The sequence below is a fragment of the Vulpes lagopus genome, chromosome 2 (genome assembly GCF_018345385.1).
Source record: "Vulpes lagopus strain Blue_001 chromosome 2, ASM1834538v1, whole genome shotgun sequence".
Lineage (NCBI taxonomy): Eukaryota > Metazoa > Chordata > Mammalia > Carnivora > Canidae > Vulpes > Vulpes lagopus.
In genome coordinates this window covers 71,470,627-71,490,258 of record NC_054825.1, presented here as the reverse complement: position 1 = coordinate 71,490,258, position 19,632 = coordinate 71,470,627, and the positions used below count along the sequence as shown (strand labels likewise).

Genomic DNA, 19,632 nt, shown 5'->3' with positions numbered 1-19,632 from the left:
CCACAGTGAGTATGGAGCCCAACATGGGGCTCAATCTCACAACTCTAAGATCATGCCCTTAGCCTAAACCAAGAATTGAACACTTAACCCACTGCACCACCCAGGTGCACCTTGTGATAGGCTAGAGCTTATAAAGAAGAGATGGGAAGAAGCAGCACCTCAACTTGAACTACTAGTTGAGATCAGACACCTTGAGAAAAGGGACATGTGGAAAGTAGTAGCAGATTCTAGTTTCCTTCTCCCAGCTTTTCTATATATTCAAGTTTCCTCTCAACTCATCTCTCAACTTCCTCTCAAGTCATCTATACTTGAGAAAGCTGTAGAGACCACATGGGAATCTGAGGAAGATGAAGTTTCTATCCTTTGTTCCCCGAAGCACCCTCTGGGACACTATCTTTTAGGTGCCTCTCCACTGAAACAGAGAAAGGCCATGAGGGCGGAGATAATGAGACAAGGTAAACAGATCCTCCCTTCACCTAGGAAACAGCAGGTGAGACTGCTTCCCCTACAGGCTATTCCTGGTCTTTCAACCCTCATCTTCATTTCCCTCATGAAACAGGTCTCTCATTCATCAATCCCTCCATCCCTCTTGGCCTTTCTCCACAGAGTTCCAAAAGGATTACTTACACCAAGGGGGCTTCTCAGAGCGCTGCCGAAGTTGTAGGGTAGGTGAATGAAGAGTACGGGGTGGGGAAAATGGGCTATCTGAGGCTTGGTTGCTGTGCATAGAGTCAAAGAGGGCTTGCCAGAGCAGAGAGAGAAAAGGAAGGGAAAAAAAAAAAAAAAGAGTTTGAGGAAGCATCCAAGAAACACAGGTTCTCAACATAAATCAAAACCAACTTACACATTTTAAGGCTGAAAAGTAGCATTTCCTAAGGACCCTTCACACAAACCATTTTTAATATTTAAACTTTATATTATTATGAATATTTTTAAACACTTTTTGTACCCTCCTCCATCCCCCCTTTTTAAAAAAAAGTAGGTGAAAAACTATTACAATTCATACTGATATCTTCATCTTCTGTATTTACCACATAAACATGTTAACATTTTGCCATATTTGTTTCACCCATTTCTTCATGCTGAAGTTCTTTTTAAAAAATGACAGGCATTATGAAACATTTCACCTCTAAATACATCAATATGCATTTCTAAGATAGAAGGAATTTTTCCTACATACCCACACACCATGAACAAACCTAACAAAATTTAAAAATAATACTCTAATATCTAATAGCCAATTCATATTCAAAATTCCCATTATTCCCAAACTATCTTTTATAATATCTGAACATGAATCATGCATTGCATTTTATGTCTCCAAGGTCTCTTTTAATCTAGAATATTATCCCTACACACACCATTTATTTTTCATAAAGTGACTTTTTAAAAAAGGTTTTTATTTATTTATTTGAGAGAGAGAGAACGTGCACATGATCGGGGGAAGGGGCAGAGGGAGAGGGAGAGATCTCAAGTGGATTCCCTACTGAGCATGGAACCTGACATGTGGCTCAGTCCCATGACCCTGAGCCAAAATCAAGAATTGTATACTTAATCAACTGAGCCACTCAGATGCCCCTCAAAGTGACTTTTTGAAAAGAACAAATCAGTTATGTCACAGAACTATATCATCTCACATTCTGGATTTGTGTGATTGCTCCCTCACAGAATCATTTAACTTATATCATTATTGCTTGTATTTCCTATAAACTGGAAGTTAGATAGAAAAGGCTTGATTATTCAGTTTAAACAACTTTGGTAAAAATACCAAATAGGTGCCAAAGAGGTGATCCTATGTACTTTATATTATGTCATACTAGAGGCACATAATATCTCACTGTCCCTCTAATTAAAGCTAAGTTTGCTAACTGGGTTAAAGTGGTAGCCACAAGATCTCACCACTGTAAAGTTTTCCCCTTCTGATTAGAGGTAATCTTTTGGTACTACAAAACCCCATCAACATTTTACCTAATTGTGTTAGTATTCATTGATGATTCTTAATTATTTAAGTGGTGATTTTCTATTTCTATCAATCCTCCAACATTTACTAGCTGGCATATTTTCTGTAAAGAGCTTTTCCCCTTCAACTGGGGTTATTTGATTACACTAAACTGCAGTACTTACTGAAAAAGGACAATAAGTGTTTCCTTTTTTTAAAAAAATATTTTATTTATTTGAGAGAGAGGGGGAAATCATGAGCAGGGAGAAGGACAGAGGGAAAAGCAGACTCCCTGCTGAGCAGAGAGCCAGAATGTGGGGCTCAGGCCCAGGACCCTGGGATCATGACCTGTGCCAAAGGCAGACGCTTAACTGAGTGAGTCACCTAGGCACCCATGTGTTTGTTTCCTTTTAATTAGTTTTCAGAGAAAAGAGGTAGTGAAAAGTATTCTCCAATTGTGGCAGATGATAATTATTTTATTTTTGGTTTCTTTTTTGTAGAATTATTTACTTATTTATTATGAGTGCATGGATCTTTATATATTCGTATACTTTACTCAATTACAGTAAATTATTCTTTTGAATGCTAAAATGTTCCAGTTATGGTCAGTAGGAACCTCTTCAGGCTTGACTGCTTCCTTGCTTTTGTTATAACATGCCTTGGGACCAGTTTGTACTTTTCTTGCCCTAGACTATGCCTTCTCAATGAAATTGGTTCCTGGTGAGGGTAAAAAAATCTTAGATATTCAACTGGTTTGTAGTCCATCACATAGTCATGAACCATAAACAGATATATACTGTATATTTGTGGTATTAAAATTCCAGGTAGTAGGGGGTTGCTAGGGGAAAAAATCTCTAAAAAGACTGAGGGAGGAGGTATGAACATGGGATGTTTAGGTCTTCTTTAATTTATTTCAGCAATGTTTTGTATTTTTCAGTGTACAAATCTTTAAACTTCTTGGTTAAATTTGTTCCCAGGTATTTTATTCTTTTGGATGCTATTATAAATTGTATTTTTTTTTAATTTCCTTTTTGGATTGTTCATTGCTGGTATCTAGAAACAAAATCTATTTTTGTGAGCTGATCTTGTATCTTGCAACTGTGCTGAATTTGTTCATTAGTTCTGGAAGTTTTTTTGAGGACTCTGCATTTTTTCTATATAGGACCATGTCCTCTGCAAAAAGAGATAGTTTTACTTTTTCCTTTCCAATTTCTATGCTATTTTTTTTTCTTGCCTAATTGCTCTAAAATTACCAAAATAGGGCAGCCCCAGTGGCTCAGCAGTTTAGCACCACCTGCAGCCCAGGGCCTGATCCTGGGGACCCGGGATCGAGTCCCACGTCGGGCTCCCTGCGTGGAGCCTGCTTCTCCCTCTGCCTGTGTCTCTGCCTCTCTCTCTCTCTCTCTCTCTCTCTCTGTGTCTCTCATGAATAAATAAATAAAATCTTAAAAAAAATAAAATAAAATTACCAAAATAATATTGAACAATAATGGTGAATGTGGGCATCCTTGTCTTGTTCCTGATCAGAGAGGGAAAGCTTTCACCATTGAGTATGATGTGCACTATGGGTTGTGCATAAATATTCTTTATCATTTGAAGAAGTTCCATTCCTAGTATGCTGGGCATTTTTATCATGAAAGGGTAGTGGATTTTATCAAATGGTTTTCTATGTCAATTGAGATGATTGTGAGTTTCTCCTTTGTTCTTTTAATGTAGTATATTACACTGTCTTTCTTATGTTGAATTACCCTTGCCTTCTTGAGATAAATCTCACTTTGTCAACTTGCTGTTGGATTTAGCTAGCTAGTATTGTGTTGAGAATTTTTGCTTCTGGGGCTCCTGGGTGGCTGGATCGTTAAGCATCCAATTCTTGATCACAGCTCTGGTCTTGATCTCAGGGTTGTGAATTCAAGCCTCCTGCTGGGCTCCACACTGGGTATGAAGCCTACTTAAAAAAACACACGGAGAATTTTTGCTTCTATATTCATAAGGGATATAGGTCTGTAGTTTTCTTATGGTGTCTTTGGCTTTAGTATCAAGGTAATGCTGACTTCGTAGAAAGTGTTTCCTCCTCTTCTATTTTTTGGAAAAGTGTGAAAAAAAAAAAAAAACATGTTAATTCTTACTGTTTGGTAGATTTCACCAGTGAAGCTATCTTGTCCTGGACTTTTCTTTGTTGAAAAGTGTTTCTAGGGGTACCTGGGTGGCTCAGTCGGTTAAGTGGCTGCCTTTCGCTAGCTTTATGATCCCAGGATCGAGTTCTGCATCGGGCTTCCTGCTCCCTGGGGGGCCTGCTTCTCCCTTCCCCACTCCCCCTGCTTGTGTGCTCCCTCTCTCTGTGAAATAAATAAAATCTTTTTAAAAAAAAATAAAAAGAAAAGTTTTTCTACTGATTCAGTCTTTTCCTGTGTTATAGGTTGTGTTCAGATTTTCCATCTCTTCTTGGGTCACTTTTTGTGGGTTTCTAGGAATTTGTTCATCTAGGTTATCTAATTCACTGGCATACAATTGTTTATAGTACTCTCTTATAATCCTTTTTATTTCTGTAAGGTCAGTAGCAATGTCCCCACTTTTATTCCTCATTTTGGTTATTTGCATCAACACTCGCTTTTTCTAAGTCTGCTAAAGATTTGTCAATTTTGTTGATTTTTAACAAAGAGCCAACTTTTGGGTTTGTTGACTCTTTCTGTTTTCTATTCTTACTTCTTTTATCTCTGTTCTAATCCTTATTATTTTATTCTTTCTATGAGCTTCGGGTTTAGTTTGCTCTTCTTGTTTTAGTTCCTTAAAGTATATAGTTAGTTTTTTGGTTTATGATCTTTCTTGTGTTTAAATGTAGGTGTTTACTGCTATAAATTTTCTCAGGCCTGGTTCTGCTGAATTCCATAACTTCTGGAATGTTGCTTTTTCATTTTCATTCATCTCAAAATATATTCTAATTTCTCTTGTTATTTCTTCTTTGACCCAAAGGTTAAGAATGTGTTTAATTTCTACATACTTGTGAATTTTCCAATTTTTCCAATTTTCCTTCTATTAATGATTTCTAGCACCATTTCACTGTGGTTGGAGAGGATATTTTGTATGATTTCAATTTCTTTTAAAATTCATTTAACTTTTTTTGTGGCCTATCATATGTTCTATACTGAAGAATATTCCATGTGCACTTAAGAAGAATCTATATTTTGTTGGTAGTAGGATGTTCTTTGTGTCTGTTAGGTTTAGCTGGTTTACACTGTTATTGAAGCTCTGTTCCCCTACTGATCTTCTGTCGGTTATTTTATCTATTATTAAAGGTGAGATATTGAAGTCTCCAACTATTACTATAGAACTCTACTCCCTTCATTCTGTCAATTTTTGCTTCATATATTTGGGGGCTCTATTGTTGGTGGGTATATGTTTTATAGTTGTTTATAGTTTATAGTTCAGTTTATAGAACTGAACTTTTTATCAATATATAATGACCTCTGTCTTTTATAACAGTTTTTGCCTTAAAGACTATTTTGTCTGACATCAGTATAGTTACCCCAGCTCACATTTGGTCATTATTTGCATGGAATATCTTTTTCTATCCTTTCACTTTCAAATTATTTGTACTGTTGGATCTAAAGTGAATTTCACATACACAGCATATAGTTGGATGATTTTTTAAAAATTCCATTCTACTGAGATGCCTGGGGGAGTACCATCGGTTGAGTGTTCTACTCTTGGTTTCAGCTCAGGTCATGATCTCAGGATCGTGGGATCAAGCCCTGTGTCAGGCTCCACCTTCAGCAGGGTGTCTGCTAGGGGGTGTCTCTTCCTCTGCTCCCCTCCCTCCATCTCTCTCTCTAAAATAAATAAATCTTTTAAAAAATCCATTCAGCTAATCCCTTTTATTTTTTTAAAGGTTTTTTTTTAAAAAATATTTATTTACGTATTTATTCATGAGAGACACACAGAGAGAGGCAGAGACACAAGCAGAGGGAGAAGTGGGCTCTCTGCAAGGGACCCTGGACCCCAAGATCATGCCCTCAGTTGAAGGCAGATGCTCAACCACTGAGCTACCCAGGCATCCCTTTTTTTTTTTTTTTTTTTTTTTTAAGATTTTATTTCTTTATTTGAGGGAGAAAGAGAAAGCATGAGCAGAGGGAGAGACAGAGGGAGAAGCAGGCTCCTTGCTGAGCAGGGAGCCAGGCACAGGGCTTGATTCTAGGACCCTGGGATGATAACTTGAGCCAAAGGAGAAATTTAACTGAACCACCCAGGCACCCTAATCTATGTCTTTTAACTGGAGAGTTTTATTCATTTACATTTAGAGTAATCACTGATAAGAAAGGGCTTTATTCTGTTATTTCACTATTTTTTTTAAGATTTTATTTATTTATTCACGAGAGACACAGAGAGAGAGAGGCAGACATAGGCAGAGGGAGAAGCAGACTCCATGCAGGGAGCCCGATGTGGGACTTGATCCTGGGTCTCCAGGATCACAACCCTGGCTGAAGGCAGTGCTAAACTACTGAGCCACCCGGGCTGCGCACTATTTGTTTTTTATACATCTTCTACTTTATTTTGTTCCTCATTTCCTCCTTTACTATCATTTCTGTGTTTAATTGATATTTCTGTAGTGTTCCATTTTGATTCCTTTCTTATTCCCTTTTCTGTATATTTTTTAGACATTCTCATATTGATTACCGTGGAGATTACAATTAACATCCTAAATTTATAACAATCTTTTTTGAATTCATGGCAATTTAGCTTCAATAACATTCAAAAACTTTGCTCCGGGCAGCCCAGGTGGCTCAGCAGTTTGGCACCTGCCCTCAGCCTGGGGCGTGATCCTGGGGTTCTGAGATTGAGTTCTATGTCGGGCTCCCTGCCCTCTGCCTGTGTCTCTGCCTCTCTGTGTCTCTCATGAATAAATAAATTTTAAAAATCTTAAAAAAAAAAAATTGCTCCTACAAAGTACAGTCCTCACCTTATGTTATTGTCACAAATTATATTTTTATATAATGTATGCCTGTTAATACAGTCTTGTAATGATTTTTTTTATTCGAGTGTTAAGTCATATATGAAACAAAAAGAGGAGTTACAAACCAAAAATATAGTAATGTTGACATTTATATATACCAATGTAGTTATCTTTACCAGGGTTCTTCATTTTTTCGTATGGTATCAAGTCACTATCTAGTGTACTTTTATTTCAGCCCAAAATGCTTTCAGCATTTCTTGTAAAGCAGGTTTACTAGTGACAAAACTCCCTCAACTTTTATTTTATTTTTTTTAATTAATTAATTAATTAATTAATTAATTTATTTATTTATTTATGATAGTCACACAGAGGGAGAGAGAGAGGCAGAGACACAGGCAGAGGGAGAAGCAGGCTCCATGCACCGGGAGCCCGATGTGGGATTCAATCCCGGGTCTCCAGGATCGCGCCCTGGGCCAAAGGCAGGCGCCAAACCGCTGCGCCACCCAGGGATCCCCCTCAACTTTTATTTATCTGGGAATGTCTTTAATTTTTTTCTTCATTTCTGAACAGTTCTGCTAGATAAAGAATTCATGGTTGGGGGTATCATTGCTAATTTTATTAAAGATCCCTTTTGTGTTACAAGCTGCTTTTCTCTTGCTACCTTCAAGATTTTCTCTATCTTCTGACAATTTGATGATAATGTATCTCAGTGTGGATCTCTTTGAATTTATCCTTATTTGTGTTTGAACTATTTAATGTATAGATTTGTGTATTTATCAAATTTGAGAATCTTCAGAGCCATTATTCCTTCAAATATTTTTTCAGCCTCTTTCTTCTCCTCCCGGGACTCCCATTTATGTACATGTTGGTAGTCTTGATGGTGTCCCACAAATATCTTTGGCTAATTTTTTCCTCGTTCTTTTTTCGTTCTCCTCAGACTAGACACTTTAAAATGATTTCTCTTTAACTTTGTTGATTTTTTTCTTCTGCCTGCTCATATCTTCTAAGAAATCCTTAGTGAAGGCAGCCCCGGTGGCACAGCAGTTTAGCACTGCCTGCAGCCCAGGGCGTGATCCTGGGGACCCTGGATCGAGTCCCACATCGGGCTCCCTGCATGGAGCCTGCTTCTCCCTCTGCCTGTGTCTCTGCCTCTCTCTCTCTCTGTTTCTCATGAATAAATAAATAAAATCTTTAAAAAAAAAATCCTTAGTGAATTTTACATTTGTTATATTTTTCTCTTTCAGAATTTCTGTTTGGTTCCTTTTAATATTTTCTATTGCTTTATTAAAATATTTGTCCAAGTCTAACATCTATGCTTCCTTAGGGACAGTTTCTGTTAATTTCTTCTGTAAATGGACCATACCTTTTTGTATCTTTGCATCTTATAATGTTTTGTTGAAAACTGGACATTTTGAATAGTTTTCTTAAAGATTTTATTTACTTACTTGAGAGAGCTAGAATCAGAGAGCACAAGTGGGGGGAATGGCAAAGGGAAAGGGAGAAGCAGACTCCTCTGCTGAGCAGGAAGCCTGATGTGGGGCTCAATCCCAGGACCCCAGAATTATGACCTGAGCCAAAGGCAGATGCTTAACAGACTGTGACACCCAGCCACCCTACATCTTGAGTTTTATAATTGTGAATATCAGATTATTCCTTCTCCTCAGGGTTTGTTTTCATGGTTTGCTGTAGGCTGTGACTGTTTATTTAGTAATTTTTCTACTATTTTTATGAAGTCTATCTTCTTTGTCATATGTGGTCTCTAAAGTTTCTGTTCCTTTAGCTTGCTTCACAGCTGGTGTTCTGACAAGGATTTCTTTGAATGACAAAAACCAAAAGAAGGGGAGAGGAAGATGGGGGAAAAGGAAGAAAGGGGAGTTCTCCTGGTCTTTGCAGATTGGTTCTATGTTGAGTATTTCTTCAACATTTAGCTAAACTGTTTACAAATCCCTCTTAGCCTTCACTTCTTGCTTGTGCTGAGTCTAGAGTTTGGCCAGAAGTAAAATCTTAGGGTCTTCCCATGTGTTTTCTGTGCATGTATCCTTCCCTAGGCAGGCACATGGCTTCTAAATTTCCCAGTATATGTGGGTGCTTTTTTTTTTTTTTTATGTGGGTGCTTCTTAAGCCTTAATTTTCCAAAGAAATTATTTCCTTAAGTTTTCACTCCAGCCTTTCAGTATACTTATTGTTTGCCTCAATTATAATTTTTGCCCCAGGCAGCAGCATGTTGTTCATTTGCATTACAATGTTTTCAAGAAACACTTTCTGAAAAAAAAAAAAAAGAAAGAAAGAAACACTTTCTGCACAGCTACTTTTCTGCCCTGATTCAGTGAAACAAAGGTAAGGACCCTGTGACAGTTTTTCAGGTTAGACAAGTTAGAATAGACAAACACAATTCTTTGAGAATAAAGTCTGTTCTGCTCCCTTTAGAACTAGGGACCAGAGTTCCATACAACCGGTCCTAGAACATGCCCTGCCATCTTTAAGATTGCTGCTAAGGTGGGGGAGAAGGTAGGATAGGAGATGGTAAAATGATGGGAAGCTTCCTGCCATTCTAAGCTTGCGTCTTTCTTGCGTCTTTCTTGATTTAGCATTTTCCTGGTTGCTGCAAACTTTTAATTATTTTCCAGAGTTCTGACAAAGCTGATTCTAATAGCTTTTGCTTGATTTTTTGGTGTTTCTGTGGAAGGACAAGCCTTTTGAACAACCTATTGCTTAATTTTTACATTTAGATTTCTGAACCATACAGAGTTTACCTTGGTATATAGCATGAAGCATAAATTCAATTTTAATTTTTTGTCAAATGACTACTCAGTTGTGCCAGCTTAATTTATTAAATAGTCTATCTCGGAGTGACTCAGTCAATTAAGCGTCTGCCTTTAGCTCAAGTCATGATCTCCAGGGATCAAGCCCCATATTAGGCTCCCTGCTCACCAGCGTATCTGCTTCTCCCTCTCTCTCTGCTCCTCATGCTAACTGTTTCTCAAATAAATAAATAAAATCTTTTTTTAAAAAAGTCTGCTTTCCCCCAGTATTTTGAAATGCTAACTTCACCTACTGCTAGATTTTCTATTTTGTTTGATTGGTCTCTCCGTCTATTCCTTTTTTTTTTTTTTTTTTTAAGGTTTTATTTATTTATTCATGAGAGACAGAGAGAGGCGCAGAGACACAGGCAGAGGGAGAAGCAGGCCCCATGCAGAGAGCCCAATGTGGGACTTGATCCTGGATCTCCAGGATCAGGCCCTGGGCTGAAGGCGGCGCTAAATCCCTGAGCCACCAGGGCTGCCCTCTCTGTCTATTCCTGTACAAAAACAACAGTATTTTCATTATAAAAGTTTTATGGGATGTTATAAAGTATGATAGGGCTAGTAACTTCTCATTACTCCTCCTTTCAAGGTTTTCTTTGGCTACTCTTGCTTGTTTATTTTTCAAAGACAACTTCAGAATCCATTTGTCTGACTTTAGAAAAACATCAGCAGGGATCCCTGGGTGGCGCAGCGGTTTAGCGCCTGCCTTTGGCCCAGGGCGCGATCCTGGAGACCCAGGATTGAATCCCACGTCGGGCTCCCAGTGCATGGAGCCTGCTTCTCCCTCTGCCTGTGTCTCTGCCTCTCTCTCTCTCTGTGTGTGACTATCATAAATAAATACAAAAAAAAATTTAAAAAAAAAAAAAGAAAAAAGAAAAACATCAGCATTTTTACTGGAATCATGTTAAATTTATAAATTAACTTGGGAAGTTATGATGTTGAATTGGCCTATGCAATTAAACAATTTTTCAAGTCTACTTCTGTGTCTTTTTGGAGTGCCTATATTTTAATTTATTACTCATATTCTAGGAAGCATAAGAGTAGGGACAGAGACAAGGGTACAAGATGAGAGTATTCTCCATACCTGCAGATGCCTGTGCTTGGGCATCAGTATGGCGCTGGCAGACTCTACTTAGGAATTCACTCACTTGACGCAGGGAAAGGGCATTATGCAGTGTTTCCAGGGGGTAGATGGTAGGCACCATGGAACATCCTTCAAATCCTGTTAGAAAAGAGATGGGCAAAGTCAATGTTATTCCTGCCAGATATACCCCAACTGTCAAAGGAAGCATGGAAAGTCCCTGAGAGCCATCAGGAGAGTCCGTGGCTTTTGGAGTATGGGGTATCCAAGATCTCTAGAGGGAGAACTCTTTAGAGCCCCTACAGGTATCACCTCCAGATGCCCTAAGAAGTCTATCTGCTAAGGCTTCCAAGGGAATCAAATCACCACTTATCCTACCTATGGAGAGCCTGCAATGACTCATGGAAAAATAAATGAATTCCAATAGGTTAAGCACCTACATTGCTCTTACTCTTTCTATGGGGAATAAAACAAAGGTCCAGAGGTAAGGGGTGAAATTGAAGGTCTAAATGAGGTAGGGAGGTCATGGAGCTGGGAAGAAACAGTAGATTTCAGGGTTCATGTAAAGAGAACCAGATTAAGGAGGAATGGAATCTGAAGAAGGATTCATGCAGATTTAGGATATGAGTGGAAAGGCTGGAATATCTGGAAGCAAGCTGGAGTGCATGCAATACACATGAAGCTTAGCCAAGGAAAACCACATGCATGAACAGGCTGGGGGATGGAAGTTCTTTCTTGGTCATTTCCATCACAACAAAGCTTCTCCCTTCTGCTCTCGCTGGAAAACCCCAGACTTGCTAGGATTTCTCTATTCCATCAGGAAAATGAGGCAAATCCCTAGGAAGAAGAATAAATACTGATTCTCTGTCTGAACCAAACAATTCCAATGTAGGTTCACTGGTCTGGTTAGGGTGAAGGGAAAATCTAAATATATAACCCTAATCCCAGAGCCTGTTGATGAAAAAAAAAAAGGCCCCAATTGGAGGACCAAAAAGCATACATCCCAAGCATTTTTCCAGCCCCCAATCTTTCCTGTGTCTCTTTAAAATTCCTTAAAGAAACTAAGAATAGACAGGACAGCAATATCTACGTAAGACATTGCCTCCTGTTCACTAATGTCTAAAACCTCTAATTCAAAAGGATCATACCTGACCATCTTCTAACTCTGGCCTTTATTTGCTTCAAAATTCAATTAAGACCTTTGTGCCTCGGGCAGCCCTGGTGGCGCAGCGGTTTAGCGCCGCCTGCAGCCCGGGGTGTGATCCTGGAGACCCGGGATCGAGTCCCACATCGGGCTTCCTGCACGGAGCCTGCTTCTCCCTCTGCCTGTGTCTCTGCCTCTCTCTCACTCTCTCTGACTGAATAAATAAATAAATCTTTAAAAAAAAAAAAAAAAAGACCTTTGTGCCTCAATTTTCCCCTGTAGTCTTATGGCAGGAGCATAGGAGAAGTACATCTCTAGCTCCTCAGAGTGGCTAGAAAAACGTTTGCATTTGAGGATGGTAGTAGCAGAGGGTTATAGAGACAAGAACAGATTTCAGGGCAAGAAACTACTCCTATGCTGAATAGAATTGGGAATGGGTAACATTAGGAGGCAGTAAGGAAGTAGAATAGTAAGGGGATGAGCAGCCAATGCTACAGCTACCAGGCAGTCTGGCCCCAATCCCATATCCAAGCAACTAAAGGCAAGTCACATAACCTTAGGGTAAATAGGAGAAAGGAACAGGTGGACTCTTCTGCCAGAAGTGCAATAAGCAAAGCAGTCAGTCCCAGCCAGGGTAGTGGCAGCAGCCAGCTTGGTGGCAGGGGGTACCGTAGAGGCACTCGGGGTCATCCTGGCCTGAGCGCAGCCAGTTCCGGAAGAGGCGCAGGTGGTAGGAGCACTGGTGCAGGTGATGCGCCAGCGTGGCATCCAAGGAGACTGGCCGGCCCCCTGGACAGTCAGAGGAAAAACTGCGCAGCAACCGGACCACAGGGTGCTGGTCATCCAGCAGCTCTGGAGGGGATGGGGGAGGACCACGGCAGGAAGCACAAAGATAAAGAAAGAGAAGAGGGAAAGACAATGAGGGGGGCACTGAGTGGCACAAGCACTACTGGGAGGTGGGGCCACTCAGCTCCAAGGTGAGCTAAGAGAGAAGCAGAGATGGTCAGAACCACTGGGTGTCTCTTTCAGGGAAGAAGAGTGTCGGCATCATACTAAGTCTAAAAGAAGGGGCCAGTGAGACTTCATCATACAGCAAGGCCCTCCCCATTTCACTGAGCATAATTAAGTCAGTACCTATAGACAACAATCACATCATTCTGAATAGGGGTAAGCTGGCAGTTTTGTGGCTGGAGTCTTGATTAGAGCTCCAGTGTCCCTGATTATCCTTGGACAAACCTTACTTAGGGCCTGCTTCAGACAAATGTATTTATAAAGTTGGTATAGAGATGCAAAGTTCAAAGTCACTCAGAGAAGAGGATCAAGAATGGTATAGGGTATCAAGGCAAAGTTTGAAGCTAAAAAGGTTCCTAAAAGCTCAGACCAAGCCTTCTGGACCAGACTCTATAAAATAGCCATAAACAGGGCTGGTGTTAGGTAGATGGCAAAGGAGATTGACAGAACACCAAGTATGAAGGTCTTTTAAAACAGAGTATGCAAAAAACAGAATCAATGTGTGAAAATGACATTGACTAATCAGCTTTTACTCTTACCCAAATATACAGATTTTTAAAAAATGTTTGCATAAATCTCAGGTTTTGGGGGGACACTGTATCCACTACAGAAGCCAAAAATAGATAATTTTGTATTTTCTTCCCACTGCTGGTGAGTTTAACTTTGTTCAGCTGGTGAATGGAAAGCTTCAATCTTGAACCACTTGCAATTTTAGCTGCTTGGCAAACTTTGTGGATATATGCAATTCAACTGCAAAAGCTTGAAGGCAGTTAAAGGCATGTGTAAAGGGGCATAGGAAAAACAGAAAAAGATCCTAAGAAAAAGGTATGGGGTCTTAAGACCTGATGACAGGACATCGGTATAGAGATGGTAAGTCAAGGTAGCTAAAGATGACTGCTCAGAACTCCCAGACCAGAAGTGGTTCTACAGAGTGATCTTATGAGACTATGGTTTCCAGAGACCCCCATCTGAAACTCAGGAGCAGTTTCAGCTCTACCTAGGTTCTAACTGTACTCTAGAATATACTGGGCTTGGTAAATCCAATAGGTACTCTAATATTCAGGATGAGGTTGAACCACAGTCTCTTTCCTACTATATTAGTTTCCTTTGGCGAGTTCAGTGTGTAGTTTAGGAATGGGCCATACTTGCATACTCAGTGTGGTCACAGGATGTGACAGAAGCTTATCAGGAATAGAGGCAGGGATGGCTGAGAGATGTTCTTTTGTTAAGGTAAGGAGTCAGCACTGCCTTGCCTCCTTTCAAAAGCTAGGTCCAGGTTTTCCAGCTGTTATTTCAAAGTGAGACATCACAGAAGGAGACAGTGATGATGGGACAGTAGAGTGGCATACCGTTGTCACTAATCTGCCATAACCAATTATAGACAGAGCATCTACTCTGTAATTGCTAGGTCAGTCAAGCAAGATTTGACATGGGATAGAGCCTTTATATTGTCCTGAGGGACAAATTCAATCTAGGTAAACTTCAGCAAGAGACACAACACCTCCAAATTTCTCCTGTTACCATCAGGAAGATCCCAGATTCTAGCTTCTCAAATATGTTAGCCTCCAAACTCAAGTACAAGAAGAACAATGGCCAGAAGGCCCCTGATGAAGTATGTAGGGAGTCAGAGAAGATCTTGAATTTACTCTCCTGCACTCTATCTGAACTATCCAAGTCTTTCTTCCTCTCTTCCTTTTGGTAGAATTAATTCTTCTCTTTTTTAACTGGTGAGGCTGCTACTCAAGGCCTCAGGGAACTAGAGGCAGGTTTAAGGATCTGTTTTATAGATATGGATCTTTTCTCACAAAGCCTAAGAACTAAGAGATCAGTGCTGTAACTTTGATTTCAGGGCCCCAAATTCCCAAATTCTTAGAGTATAGAACATAGTTCTATGTATATGTAACATATGTATAGAACATATGTTCTATGTGTATAGTAACACATCCCTTAAGTCCAATACCCAGGCTGTGGGGTTGGGATTGGTGCATGAGGTTCTATTATGGAGAGGACTATGGCATATGAAGGCCAGAAGAATTTGAAGCTAGATGTATAGGTAGAGCCATGCCACTCTGTAAGGGGTACTCCTCCTTCACAGGCACAAATGGGAGCCAGGGTGGAGGTGGGATTATAAACTGAGCAAGTATAGGGTAGTCCACCTAGGAAAATTTCAGCAGTGCCTATTAGAGAGGTATAGCCTAAATGAGCTAAAATCTACAGTTGTCACTGGCGAAGCAGGTTTTTCCAGACAGGAAACCAGGCTAATTCTATCTTCTTTAGAGAGACTTAGTTCTTGGACAGAAGAAAACCATGTATAAGAAAGTTGGATTTACCTTGAAAACAAGATACAAGGCAGAGAAAAACCAATAATATAAAGGATAAAACAGGGAGTAAGCTCTGGGTTCCCCTGCTATGCCCTACAAAGAGACCATTGCCCTTCAGTTTTTGGTTTACACAGATATATAAACTCTCCCACTTTAGTATGGCCAGACCAGTTCTTCAATATTTTTGAAACATTATTCACTCCTAAGCACACCCAGAATTCCCAGGAGACATCTCAATCTTCACTTCAAGCTTCTCTGAGATAGCAGCATCTTAGATAGGCTGGGGCTACAGGGAAACTGTGTTGTAACTCGTGTTGTATAACTCAAGGTACAATCCTTTTTCCTTTACCTACGGCCTCCTACCCCTGTCTTTCTTCATCCCAAATCAATCTGGGCTCCTGTTTTCTAGACCCAGGCCCTAAGTTAGTAGTAACATAAAGCATGTCAGGAGCACAGGAGCCACATAAAGTACACACAATGACAGGAGATAGGAATATGGCAATGGAAAACCATGAACTCAAGACCAGCACCCTTAAGTGTATGCATAGGAACTGGGAAAGGCAGCAGCATTGCTCCATAAGAAAAACAAATTAGTCATTCACTCCAACAAAGAATTGGAGAAAAAAACAGGAAGATCAAAATTGTATAAGCTGAGGAGTGGCGGAGGGGGGAGGGGTTAGGGGGAAAGAAGACATGGAGATAATCCAGGAAATACTATTCTCTTCCTACGAAGGAGAACCACTGTTATATTTGTACAAAGTCCAGCAGTCATGTGATGGGAAAGGGAACGGTTTAATTAATGTTCTAGAGATGATGCTTAAAAAAGTGACAGGATGGTGATAATGGTGATCATGGACATATGTCCCTGAGTTGCCACACAGATAGGGCAGCCAGGCTGCAGCCAAGACTAAAGTTTGTCACAACAAAGGGTATGCCCCAGGAGGAACACTTAGTGAGTGGTTCATTCAGAGACAACATGTTGTCAACATAGTGGAAGGCAGAAGCAAAGTCAGTGTCAGAACTCAGAGGTTAAGTGTCTGGAGGTGACATGATGAGGGGGAATGATGTTGAGTCAGAAGCAAACGTACCGTTAGTCGGATGCTTTGCAAACGACACAGAAAATCGTTTTACGGCCGGGACAAACAAGAGCTCTGGGGAGAAAAGACATCATGGGGATTATACCCACCCCTGTCCCCACCCTCTGCTCTGGAATTTGCCCGCAATATACTATGTTGTTTATAGTTAGTATATGACCTGCTCCCCCTCCACCCCTTAGATTCCTGACTACCATGTTTCAATCTTTTCCTTTGGTATAATCTCCTTGTAGGCATCTATGTGTCATCTCTACCACAATACGGCCCCACAAAAATGACCCTAATTTCACCACCACATCCTCTTTCTGGTCATTTGGAAATAAAATCTGTAAAAAAACTTTCATCCCTTCCCCCAATCTCTTTCCACATCATCTTTCCTGCCTTGGCTGAGCAACTTCCCCATCCCTGATTTCCTAGATTTTAATCAACACTCCACTGCATTTTTCCTGACCATGGATCATCCTCTTTGGTCCTTACTCCTACAGGCCAGAATCCAGGAAAGAATATAAAGGTGGAGTAAATTGATGCAGCAGGGCTATATGTGGGAGATTATGAAGGGATAAGCATAAATAAGTAGTATTTATTGCACTGAGACAGAATGCAAATGGAGGGGTGGATGGGGTCTTGGTTCCTTCTCCCCTCTATAATTGATGAAGAAAACTTGTTATAAGGCCAGTGTCAGTGCCTTCTTAAGTACGAATGGTTCTTGAGCTGTGTCTGTGCTGTGGGACAAATGAGGAAAAAAGTTGCCCCCCAAAACCCACCCACATACCATCTCGGTGCTTCAGACTGGCAGGTGGTAGCTTTTTGCCATGGCTGCGGGCGTAGTCCTGAAGATTCGGGGCGCTGGAAGAGCCACCCAGCACTGTGGTGCTGAACAGCCCTGTGCACTGAGAGCCTGCAAGGCCGGGAGTGCATTAGTAGCCACACAAAGCTGTAATTACCACACAGAAGTACACGTAACTTCACATGACACAAGAAGACACACACTCACATAGTCACTCAGAGCCATCACTATGTGGCCACTACACACAGATTTCACTATTGTCCATAGCTACACTGGGCAAGCAAGTAGGGATTTTGCAGAAGATCTACATGGTAGTTAAAAAAGGCCACTACAAATACAGGGTTAGTCATATTAGGGGATCAAAGTTACTGAAAGGGGTAGACTATGCTCTCCAGGTACATCTTGGAAATGCTAAAAGGTAGATCTCCCTAGATTTCCCTAGATTTAATTCATTGCTCCTTACCCTTATATACAGTTTGAAGAACCAAGAAATATAGTCCCTTGTAGATTTAGAAAGAAAGAACTTTGGGGGCACCTAGGTGGCTTAGTGGTTAAGTGTCTGCCTTTGGCTCAGGGTGTGATCCTGGGGTCCTGGGATCGAGTCCCACATTGGGCTCCCTGTGGGGAACCTGCTTCTCCCTCTGCCTATATTTCTGCCTCTCTCTGTGTCTCTCATGAATAAATAAAATCTTTTTTTTTTTTTTTTTAAAAAAAAAGAAGGAAAGAACTTTGACTGAAATCAGAGACTAGGTTTTGAGCACCTAGCTCAAATTCTAAGTACACATAAGTTCTAATTCCTCCTAAATTCTTCCAATTCCTCCTAAATTTTTAATCCAACATTCCCTTCCTTCTCTCTCTCTTCAGGCCTTTTTTACTTTTCCCAAGAAAAAAGGTAGGAGACTCACTGAATTTTTAAAGCTGGAATGGACTCAAAGATCATGCAGTATAATCTTCTCATTTTAGAGATAAAGAAACTGAGATTCAAAATGGATCTCATTTGCTCAAGCTCATATAGTTCGTTAGAAGCTAAGCTAGAATGGAATTCAGGTCTCCTGATTCTAAAGATGAACTGTGTTTGGTTAGAAAATAAAAGTATATTTTCATCAAGAAGAAACAGAGCATTGTTTTTGAAGTGAAGATGGACATAAATTGAAAGACATGTGAGGAATGAGGTGATTACATGGAGGGCATGCCTACTATATGCTGAGGACCGTATTAAGAAGGAGGACCTGGTAAATAGGAAACAATAAAAAGCCATGTTTTTTGTGCTCTCAAAAGTTTATTGCCTTATAAGCCCTATGCTCAAAGCCAGATGCCTACACATACAAGTTCAAAGAAAGCAAAGGGAACTCTATTGCCAATCAGAGGAGTAAATAAAACTTTAAAAATCTCTGAAGCAAATAAACCAGTCAATGTTTCAAATACGATTGAGAATAGAGTTGGGACTCCATAGCCCCCATTCCTACCATAGCTCATGAGGACAGAGTGGGAAGGAAGAAACAAGACTGATACCCAAGTTTATGGGATTTGGCTTTCTACTTACAAATTCATCTTAGCCAAGAACCTGGGTTTGGCTTGGGAACTTAACATAGCAGAGATGGACAGAATGGGAAAAAAGGTCAACTTCCTTTGAGCCTACAAAGAAAGGGCCATGGTTTCAGGGATCCCAGTATTTCAAGGTCACTACAGAAATCAAGAAAGCTCAGATAGCAAGTATTCTGGAATTCAAGATTGCTGCTCTATGCAACTTCTCCTACCTTCCATGTGTAAATAGGCTCTAGAATGGGATTCCTGAGAGAAATAAAGGCTGTTAAATCTATCTACTTTTCTTCAGAGAAGCTGAAACTAGCTGGCTTTATCCCAGACCACTCAAATCATTCTACATTTACTTCCCTCACTAAATAATTTTCTGGTGCAGTCCTGCCAATCCTGCCCTGTCCTGTCCTTGGATCATCTCAGAGCATAGTGTCTACCTTACCACCACCATCTGTCAACCAGTCCCATGCTCATACTTCTGTCTTATTCTGATATCATTCCTACTTAACTGGACCAGACACATCTATCCTCATTTCCAGCTTATCTGAAACCTATTCTTTATTGAAACTTCTAGGAAGAGAAGTCCATGTCACATATCTATATGTTTGTCGGTTATTTTTCATGTTCCAAACCGTCTACCTCATTTCAGGGATCTAGAAGGCAACCTTCTCCCATAAAATTAGCTGGGAAAGTTAACAAAACTTTTCTCCCCCTTGCTAGTCCAAAAGCTAACCATTTTGCGGCCAAGACATTGGGTGCCAAGGACAAAAGTAACAGAAAAATGAAAGGAGCTAAATAGAGAGAATAGGACAAGATAGAAGCCAGAGGACCAAGTCCAGACCCCACACAATTGTCTCTAATTGCCAGTTTTACTTACTGGCTCATAAGGCCCTATATTCAAAGATAGCCCCTCCCGAGGACCACTCCCCACTCCCAAAGAATACAATACCCTCTGAGGCTTGGTCCT

General features: G+C 40.3%; 1 protein-coding gene across 20 annotated transcripts in view; it reads right to left on the bottom strand.

Moving 5' to 3' along the window:
- Positions 1 to 19,632, bottom strand: part of PPIP5K1 (diphosphoinositol pentakisphosphate kinase 1) — a 55,315-nt gene that overhangs the window by 10,856 nt on the left and 24,827 nt on the right. For 9 of the 20 annotated variants that reach the window (XM_041744316.1, XM_041744312.1, XM_041744309.1 and 6 more), the window contains 5 exons: positions 17,115 to 17,240; positions 16,337 to 16,399; positions 12,586 to 12,768; positions 10,776 to 10,913; positions 628 to 741 (listed from right to left, as the gene is read on the bottom strand). In XM_041744316.1, the coding sequence (XP_041600250.1) occupies positions 628 to 741; positions 10,776 to 10,913; positions 12,586 to 12,768; positions 16,337 to 16,399; positions 17,115 to 17,240 (624 nt within the window). The remainder of the gene's footprint in view (positions 1 to 627; positions 742 to 10,775; positions 10,914 to 12,585; positions 12,769 to 16,336; positions 16,400 to 17,114; positions 17,241 to 19,632) is intronic. The other 11 variants (XM_041744329.1, XM_041744322.1, XM_041744321.1 and 8 more) reach the window with 4 other exon arrangements.